Below are 10,835 nucleotides of genomic sequence, written 5' to 3'. Positions count from 1 at the left end.
CGTTCACCGTTGGGTCGAGACGCGTGATATCATGTTCCATACAGGGACCAAAATGTGTAATGTAGTTATTTTCCAGGCGAAGTGTACCGACGGTTACCGAAGGGAACACGGGTACTTTTTGTCGGGGAATATAATATACAGTAAAAAACGTTCGCGTTCACTTGGTAGCTTCAGCGCCTAGAAAACCGCGACGTCTCATTGACCGTGAGAGTACGTCAGAGTGCTATTATGCAATTTATATGCATTCATTATTGCCAGCGATCTAATCACTACTAAACATTAGCTAGGTACGCACTTGTCTGGCGGTATCCCTTTGTACGAATCGTTCAACGTTGGGTCGAGCCGCGTGATATCAAGTTCCATCCAGGGACCAAAATGTGTAATGTAGTTATTTTCCAGGCGAAGTTTACCGACGGTTCGGGTACTTTTTGTCGGGGAATATAATTCGTTCGCGTTCACTTCGTAGCTTCAGCGCCTAGAAAACCTCGACGTTTCATTGACCGTGAGAGTACGTCAGAGTGAAATTATGCACTTTATATGCATTCATTATTGCCAGCGATCTAAATTACTACTATAAACAATAGCTATAGGTACGCACTTGTCTGGCGGTATCCCTTTGTACGAATCGTTCAACGTTGAGTCGTGATATCATGTTCCATCCAGGGACCAAAATGTGTACTGTAGTTATTTTCCAGGCGAAGTTTACCGACGGTTACGTCGTGTACTGTGCCGACGTACGCTACACTAGTTACAGCAAAAACGAATTATGTTAATTGTTCGTATGTTCACCAATTTTTTAATTTACAAGTAACCTTCTGTACCGTGGGGCACCTAAAATAAATATTTCATCCATTACTAAACAAAAAAACATGCCATTTTCGCTTAGCCAACATCTTATTATAGCTAAGTTATTAAATTTTCAATGTCCTGTATGTCATGAATTTCTCACCACTCGGAAGTCCAGATGGTACGCAGGCATACACTTGGGAGGAATAAACTTATTTCCCCGACTGAAAAAGGTCTACGCTTGCGTTTTTTAAGCCTCTGTGCCTGATGTTTCCAAAGTATAAAATGCAATTTTTTGAAGACCTGCAGCTCTAGTTTTAAACATTTTCTTAGCTCAGCCCCAACAATAAAGCTGGTCATATTTCAAAGTACAAGAAGTGCATTTTCCGGGACCTAACATCTCTATTTTTCAAACATTTCTTAGCTCAGTCACAACTATGATAGGGACTTATATATTTTTTTCCATGTTTTGAAGTATAATAAGTCCAATTTCCGGGACCTCCAACTCTATTTTTCTAAATTTTCTTTGAACTTTTATTTTTTAAATTGAAAAAGATGGATTGAAACAGTCATCGCACATCGTTTTTTTGCACGCAGTATTTTATTTATGCATTATAAAAAATGGAAAAAAATGGCTACCCTAAATCTGATTAAAATGACCTCAAATGACGCTAGAACGCGTTGCTTCCGGGGGCTTCGCCCCCTGGACCCCCACCGGGGGCCCTTGGCGGCCCCCTGGCCCCCAGCCTTGTGATGCTCGCTTTGCTCGCATAGCCCCCTCGTCGGGGAATGTAGCCCCCGCGTCGGGAAGATCCTGGCGCCACCCCTGATCTATATATTCTTTTTACACTGTTTAGTTGTTAGATTTTAATGACTTATTTCTTGTCATCGATCGATGTTCAATAATATTACGAGCTAGCCTACATTTTTTGTTCGTTTTTAGAATGACGAATTTATTGACACAATTTCTTCAGAGGCCGTCTGTCAAAACTATGGTTAGTTTCTTTTTTTATATCTTTTGCTATTAAACTAAGGTACGAACGCGCGCCCTCAGGCAATATATAACTGTAAGAAAAAAAGACATAATTATATGACGTCACGAGTGGTTTCCAAGGAAAATTGATTACGGATTCGTCGTAAATTGTTGCTGCAGATTAATTGTTGATTCGTAGAAGGGTGCCTTGTAATAGCTGGTACATTTATAATCAATTTAACCAGCAGTCGGCATCTGTTTCCATCAATAATGAGTTGTTTTTAATATTTTAAATAATTATAAGGTATTCCGTGCATCTTTTGTTGGTCCGCTGCAGTTGAAAAAAATCTACAGCTAGCTCACCTGAAGTATTATTACGTAAGATGGGTTTTTATTCCAAGGTACGTAATGTTATTTATCTGAAGTGGATATATTTTACTTTGTATAATAATTTATGTGAGTTAGAAACATAAGTATGATTTAGAGTATATTGATAATGTTATTGTGTTTTAAATGTCAAGACATGTATCTGCAGCTGCCGCCGGATAGCTTATCTTGCAAGCAGTTATTATGCGAACATCGTGCATGTAACCTTTTTGCGTCGTAAGAACATTTATTAATAAAATAATGACATGTTAAGGTAAACAACTTAACTTCGTGAAATGTTAATGCAATCCGCCGCTGAAAACTCAGTACGCTAGTATTATGAAGAAGATGGACAAATTGTAAATGTTTAATGTGATTGTTTTATAAGCTTAAAGAGAATAGCAGGCTCAGTAAAAAACAAAAGAAAACACGGGGAAAATAGTGTACGCTGAAGACCCACATTATTACCGGATTTATTTTAAAATCTATAATTCGTGTTGACCCCTCCGTCCCCCCTCCGTCACAACCACACCAGTCCTCCTTCGTCACAACCACACCTCCTCCAACTTGAGTGCACTTAATTGGGCTTGACCAGATCACGTGTCAAATGTGCTAAATTTAATACAATATACAGTAATAATAATGTATAAACACAGTCATTATGCTAAATTGAATACAGTATACACAGTAATAATAATGTATAAACACAGTCATTATGCTAAATTGAATACAGTATACAGTAATAATAATGTATAAACACAGTTTATGCTTATTTCCGTATATTTGTATTGTATTTTATTAGGTATGGACTTTTTCCTTGCATCTACACTATATAATTGTATTCAATTAGTAAATATGAACAATTTAAAACTAATTATTACTAAATAATAATTACGCATTGTTTGAGGTCTATCTTTGCGATGTAATATCTTATTACATGGCCTTCTGTCTTCTGTTCCTATATACTTGTTCTAACAGTAGTTTTACTCATTAAGTCACTCCATCAGGGAGTTAAGTAACAGCTCGACCGTTCTTAAACCAATGATTTGTTGAGTGTTATTTTTCATTTGCGTTCACATCAACGTTTCTGCCGCGTCCAGTTAAAGTGCATTAACGCGAACTCGTCAAGGGTAAACAGATATACAAAGGTGATATAATTGTCGCTAAAGCGTAGTTCCCACTGGCGACGCAACACAAGGACGTAACGCAACGCAAGTGAATTGACCAATCACAAGCGATGGCTTATTCGCTTGTGATTGCTAACTGTCTATAACTTGGCTTGTCATTGGTTAAAAGGCTTGCGTTGCGTTTACGTCCTTGCGTTACGTTCTAGTGGGAACCAAGCTTTAAGCTTGGTTCCCACTAGCAACGTAAGGACGTAACGCAACGTAAGTAATTTGACCAATCACAAGTGGATTATTTGAACAGTAGCTTGTCATTGGTCAACTCACTTGCGTTGCGCGTACGTCCTTACGTTGCGTCGTTAGTGAGAACCCACTAGCTTGCGTATTTCGTTTCCCAGTCGATGTACAATACGGTATTACGCGAGATTTGACCATCGCCTGATTAACTAGGCCTATATTGATACCAAATCGATCGTGTTAGATGTATTCTGCAGGAAAACATGATTAATGTTATAGTTGTGAACAGATTTCTTTCGATGTAAGATTCGAGACGCCCTAATAATAAGTAGACCATCACACTGAAAAACTAATTTGTGTGTATTCATGTTACTGTTTTTGACATATTTAGTTCATGTTGTTAGTTATTAAATTGTCATATTTTTTAATAATTATAATTTGATTGCATTAGTTATTGTTATTATTATTGTATAAATCCAATGGCAAATTACTGAAAATAATGACAATGCTATGGGTATCAGTGGCTGGATCTCAATGAAGATACTATTTCTATTTTTATAGCAATTTTAACAAATTTTTAGTCATTTGTAATACATTTCATTTCAGTCCTTGACTGTCGTTTTGTAATATATTTTTATATACCGAATAAATAAAATAAATAAATAAATAAAATAAAATAAGCAAAAAGCTAAATCAAAACAGACATAAAAAATAGCAGAGGATTCGGGCAACACTATAGCCCTTCATCAGTGTATAATTATACTATTGTATGATAGATGATGATCCGGATAGTAAGAGGATTCGGGCAACACTATAGCCCTTCATCAGTGCATAATTATACTATTGTATGATAGATGATGATCCTATAGTAGAGGATTCGGGCAACACTATAGCCCTTCATCAGTGTATAATTATACTATTGTATGATAGATGATGATCCGGATAGTAAGAGGATTCGGGCAACACTATAGCCCTTCATCAGTGCATAATTATACTATTGTATGATAGATGATGATCCTATAGTAGAGGATTCGGGCAACACTATAGCCCTTCATCAGTGCATAATTATACTATTGTATGATAGATGATGATCCTATAGTAGAGGATTCGGGCAACACTATAGCCCTTCATCAGTGCATAATTATACTATTGTATGATAGATGATGATCCTATAGTAGAGGATTCGGGCAACACTATAGCCCTTCATCAGTGTATAATTATACTATTGTATGATAGATGATGATCCGGATAGTAAGAGGATTCGGGCAACACTATAGCCCTTCATCAGTGCATAATTATACTATTGTATGATAGATGATGATCCTATAGTAGAGGATTCGGGCAACACTATAGCCCTTCATCAGTGTATAATTATACTATTGTATGATAGATGATGATCCTATAGTAGAGGATTCGGGCAACACTATAGCCCTTCATCAGTGCATAATTATACTATTGTATGATAGATGATGATCCTATAGTAGAGGATTCGGGCAACACTATAGCCCTTCATCAGTGCATAATTATACTATTGTATGATAGATGATGATCCTATAGTAGAGGATTCGGGCAACACTATAGCCCTTCATCAGTGCATAATTATACTATTGTATGATAGATGATGATCCTATAGTAGAGGATTCGGGCAACACTATAGCCCTTCATCAGTGTATAATTATACTATTGTATGATAGATGATGATCCGGATAGTAAGAGGATTCGGGCAACACTATAGCCCTTCATCAGTGTATAATTATACTATTGTATGATAGATGATGATCCTATAGTAGAGGATTCGGGCAACACTATAGCCCTTCATCAGTGCATAATTATACTATTGTATGATAGATGATGATCCTATAGTAGAGGATTCGGGCAACACTATAGCCCTTCATCAGTGTATAATTATACTATTGTATGATAGATGATGATCCTATAGTAGAGGATTCGGGCAACACTATAGCCCTTCATCAGTGCATAATTATACTATTGTATGATAGATGATGATCCTATAGTAGAGGATTCGGGCAACACTATAGCCCTTCATCAGTGTATAATTATACTATTGTATGATAGATGATGATCCTATAGTAGAGGATTCGGGCAACACTATAGCCCTTCATCAGTGTATAATTATACTATTGTATGATAGATGATGATCCTATAGTAGAGGATTCGGGCAACACTATAGCCCTTCATCAGTGTATAATTATACTATTGTATGATAGATGATGATCCTATAGTAGAGGATTCGGGCAACACTATAGCCCTTCATCAGTGCATAATTATACTATTGTATGATAGATGATGATCCTATAGTAGAGGATTCGGGCAACACTATAGCCCTTCATCAGTGTATAATTATACTATTGTATGATAGATGATGATCCTATAGTAGAGGATTCGGGCAACACTATAGCCCTTCATCAGTGCATAATTATACTATTGTATGATAGATGATGATCCTATAGTAGATGATTTTCTTTTTATTCAATAAAATATTAGAGTACATTTGGGACATGTTTATCATTACTTTTGTATCGTGTTATACCAATTCAGAGATTTAGAACAAAATACAAACAAATACTTATTTCAAACTATTTAGTAGTAAGAAGTGTTTTTTCTCTCACTTAAATAATAATATATATCTTTTATCTGGAGGACCAAACTTAAAGCCTTGGCTTAATGCGCCCTCCTCACACAATTGTATTTATTAATGTATGTTCTGTATATTGTATTGTGTGAAACAATAAACTTTGACTTTGATTTTAGACTGGATCCGGTATTCTGTCAAAGTTCAGCCAGTTTATCTGCTGTCAGTCCTCGTCTTGTTTTCCTTGTGACTATTCTTCCCATGTTGACGAAGATGACGACGATGACGACGCATTTACCGATTCAAGAGACAGCTATCCGATCTGTGCCGAACCTCCTTGCCGAACAGTTCGACAGCCTTCGGTTGGCTCCTCTAGACGATCTTCAAATTCCGATTCACGTCGTTCTTCTACAGATCGACGATGCAGCATTCCTGCACCGTTAATCGATATGAAACCGATTGAGTTCTGGTCACCAACGACCAATTCTGAAATGGTGCAGCCACGGACCCCAACGAGGCGTTTTGGGGCTGATTTTCATCAGTTTTCTGATGCTCAAATTGAACCCAAGCTTTATGGAGTACCGGAAGATGAAGACGATCTCGAAATTCAACATCTTGGTAAGATTCACTTTGGTGTTCGATATGATTTCACAAACGAACAGTTGTTAGTAAGAGTTGTGAAAGCGCGGGATTTGCCACCGCCTGTTGTATATGATCCTGATAAAATTGATTTAGCGCATTCAAATCCTTATGTCAAAGTGTCTCTTTTACCAGACCAAATAAACTCGAAGCAGACAGTTGTGAAAGCAAAGACTCAATCTCCTGATTTTGACGAAAGTTTCCGATTTGATCTTGCGTACAGGGAAGCTCAAAGAAGACTGCTACACTTGTCTGTTCAGGATTTTGATAAATATTCAAGACATTGTGTGATTGGTGAATATACCATGCCACTGGATGGAATTAATTTAATGAAAGGTGCATATATATGGAAAGCTCTTCAGCCTAGTGCGCATGTAAGTCACGCTTGATTAAACTCATTCACGCAGTTAGTTCTCTACTATTCAACACACGCATTCATAATCTTAAAACAAATTAAATAGCATGTTTTTCGATAGTGCTTCTTATATTGCAAAGGTCAACTATGATATAGCAAGACAGATTTACGAGAGAAATGAGATTATGACAATCGAGAATCGGCTCTTAAATTATTTATTTCAAACACGTTTTTAGAAATTTTAAATACCAAAAGGTGAACGAACAACGCTTAATAAATAGAATATCAGTTTCAGTGAAAGTACAGATTACAATTACACATAAGATTATATAGGCCTACCATTCTAAATGTGTGTACTAATTACTTAGTATGATACCAGGTCTAGGACGCAACGACGTAAGCACAACGCAAGCTAGTTGACCAATGGCAAGTGACAGTCAGAATAATCCAAATCACTTGCGTTGCGTTACGTCCTTGCGTTGCGTCGCTAGTGGGAACCAACGCAAGCTAGTTGACCAATGGCAAGTGACAGTCAGAATAATCCAAATCACTTGCGTTGCGCTACGTCCTTATTATTTGCATTTTAGTCAGAAGAACCAAGCTTAAGATACGTACGTATAATTATATTTTACGATACGACTTTTAAAACGTCTTTTCTTATCTCTGTATACAACTATAGAATAATCCAACACGTGGAGACATTTTGATATCTTTGAACTACCTACCAGTTGCACAGCGTCTTCAGCTTGATGTCATCAAGATTAAACAGCTTCTTCAGACAGATATCAATGGCGGTTCTGGTAAGTACACTTCTTCACTGACTTAACGATGAGACAATTTTCTTCTATTTTCAAGTTCTCTGTCTTACTGTGTCTCTGTCTTCTGATATTCAGTCAAGATATTTTTGCATCATACATTAAAACAACAAAAACAATGCTATAACAAATGTTATTTGTCTTTTCAGATCCTTTTGTTAAAATCCAACTGATACTAATGGACAAAATAATAAAAACGAAAAAGACTTCAGTGAAGAAAAACACAATTGACCCCGTTTTCAATGAAAGTTTTCACTTCAACGTGTTGCCATCGTCGCTGGATAAAATCGTGTTTGTATTATCTGTGTTGGACTATAACTGTAAAAGCCGAGATGCTGTGACGGGACAGATCAACTTAGGCAAATACTCATCAGGTGAGAGAGAACCTTGTTAACCGTGTCTGATTGAATTTAGTAGATCTTATCTTCTTTTATAACAAAACAGAATTTGTTTTGGTCAACCTGCCCCTTCTTCTTCTTCGTCGTAATTTAGTTTGGCCAATTATAAGGCCGTTATTTTAATCAGGTATCATTTCCAAAATAGTGTTACAATTTGTTTTGGTCAACCCTAACCCTGTATTTATTTAAAAGCAGGTTGCCCCTAACTTCTTCGTCGTAATTTAGTTTGGCCAATTATAAGTATCATTTCCAAAATATTGTTTCGTTGTCCCTTAACTTGTAGGTTTATCAGAAAACACACACTGGCTTCGAATGATTGAATCACAGCGTTCACCTGTCGCCCAATGGCACGCACTCAAAGCACCAGACCAATGTGGCGGCCTCATCACCATGCAGACCAACCCATCCATGTCTTCATGATGCGTTACACTCCACATGGCGTCACTACGCGTTATACGGCGTCACTACGCGTTATACGGCGTCACTACGCGTTATACGGCGTCACTACGCGTTATATTGCGTCACGACGCGTCATAAGGCGTCACTACGCATCATATGGCGTCACTACGGTCGTGACTAAACCGGTGATCATCAGGACGAGGATGGCGAACCACGATAACTTGATGGCATCAATTATCTAACTTTATTAATAATCTTTGGCAGCGCGGATAACATACAACTCTGTGCTCAACATCTATATAATATTATTAAGATATACATAATTCACAATGAACATTGTGGAAATCGCTATACAAGTTTAGTTGTTGACATGGAACACATGCACAAAGCAATACCTTGCAACAATAACAATATATTATTGGTTTTGCGTGTTTCATATAAAAAGTTTGGTAACATTGCATCCAGTAGTCTACCAATAGGTAGTGTTAGATCATTGAACGATGTTCTATTTACCTCAACTTCGCCTTGTCAACCAGTTTGTCAACTCAAGATTGTTCTCTACATTTAACGAATACCGTTCAATATCTCCAATAAATATCGCTTTCCATTCAGTAAAACTTCTTTTTTAAATGGCCAAATTTCGCCCGCATGATACTCATTTATTTTTTGACATAACTGGTTACTATAACATGACTGACATGCGCAGAATTACATAACGTGTTCTGCGCATGATACTTCAAAATGTTTAAAAAGTCGATGTTTTGGTCATTTATTTTTTGACAATGACAATGAAAATGACAATGACAATGATTCTTTATTTCTTTATCGACCCTTTTTCAGGGTATGAAAGAACATTCTTTCAATCTTATACAGAAACAAACTAAACACTTCCAGACATAAATATTTGGTCTTATACATAATTGATATATCGAAAAGCAACATCTAACTAAAACAAATACAAAATTTCATGAATAAATTTAGCTAAGTTTGATAGTTTTTTTTGGGATCTGGTATTAAGTAATTGGTGCATTTTGGTTCTATTTGGGCGGGTGATATTATACTTTTGAATGTATATTTGGCGCATAACTGGTTACTATATCTTAACTGACATTCGCAGAATTACATAACGTGTTCTGCGCATTATACTTCAACATGTTTAAAAAGTCAATGTTTTGGTCATTTATTTTTTAACATAACTGACATGCGCAGATACAACAATATGTATAAAAAGTCGATGTTTTGGTCATTTACTTTTTGACATAACTGGTTACTATAACATAACTGGCATGCGCAGAATTACATAACGTAATGATACTAAATTTCTACCCTTTTATTTTTCGACAAAACTGGTTAATATAGCTCTATTTTTTTTCGATAAAGCTGGTTACTATAGCACAATTGACATGCGCAGAACGCATTATTCGACTCTGCATATTGTTTATTATGCTATAGTAACCATTTATGTCAAAACTGAAAGGGTCGAAAATCTGCCATTTTTCCAAAAATGGCCAATTTTCGACCTTTTTATTTTTCGATAAAACTGGTTACTATAGCACAATTGACATGCGCAGAACCCATTATTCGACTCTGCGCATGTTTATTATGCTATAGTAACCATTTATGTCAAAAGTGGTTACTATAGCACAATTAACATGCGCAGAACCCATTATTCGTCTCTGCGCATGTTTATTATGCTATAGTAACCATTTATGTAAAAAAATAAAAGGATAGAAAATCGACCATTTTTCGAAAATGTCCCTCTACTTAGTACAGGGATTTTTCAAAAAAATGGGCAATTTTTGACCTTTTTATTTTTCGATAAAACTGGTTACTATAGCACAATTGACATGCGCAGAACCCATTATTCGACTCTGCGCATGTTTATTATGCTATAGTAACCATTTATGTCAAAAGTGGTTACTATAGCACAATTAACATGCGCAGAACCCATTATTCGTCTCTGCGCATGTTTATTATGCTATAGTAACCATTTATGTAAAAAAATAAAAGGATCGAAAATCGACCATTTTTCGAAAATGTCCCTCTACTTAGTACAGGGATTTTTCAAAAAAATGTGCAATTTTTGACCTTTTTATTTTTCGATAAAACTGGTTACTATAGCACAATTGACATGCGCAGAACCCATTATT

The 10,835-nt window shown here is 36.4% G+C and overlaps 1 protein-coding gene across 1 annotated transcript; it reads left to right on the top strand.

Moving 5' to 3' along the window:
- The first annotated feature begins 1,918 nt into the window (after nt 1-1,918).
- On the top strand, nt 1,919-9,813 carry LOC140045319 (synaptotagmin-17-like). The gene is made up of 5 exons (XM_072090176.1): nt 1,919-2,160; nt 6,259-7,092; nt 7,753-7,873; nt 8,038-8,262; nt 8,570-9,813. The coding sequence occupies exons 1-5, from the start codon at nt 2,143-2,145 to the stop codon at nt 8,704-8,706; spliced, it is 1,335 nt and encodes a 444-aa protein (XP_071946277.1). The 5' UTR covers nt 1,919-2,142; the 3' UTR covers nt 8,707-9,813.
- Nucleotides 9,814-10,835: the final 1,022 nt, after the last annotated feature.

This window comes from Antedon mediterranea, chromosome 1 (assembly GCF_964355755.1).
Source record: "Antedon mediterranea chromosome 1, ecAntMedi1.1, whole genome shotgun sequence".
NCBI classification, from domain to species: domain Eukaryota; kingdom Metazoa; phylum Echinodermata; class Crinoidea; order Comatulida; family Antedonidae; genus Antedon; species Antedon mediterranea.
The sequence above is the reverse complement of the archived record's forward strand: the minus strand, read 5'-3'. Positions and strand labels throughout refer to the sequence as shown.

Excerpts from the sequence above, each read along its gene's own strand:
- LOC140045319 (XM_072090176.1), top strand. Across the intron at positions 7,093-7,752 it reads CTCTTCAGCCTAGTGCGCAT|AATAATCCAACACGTGGAGA; the intron begins GTAAGTCACGCT and ends ATACAACTATAG. Across the intron at positions 7,874-8,037 it reads AGATATCAATGGCGGTTCTG|ATCCTTTTGTTAAAATCCAA; the intron begins GTAAGTACACTT and ends TTGTCTTTTCAG.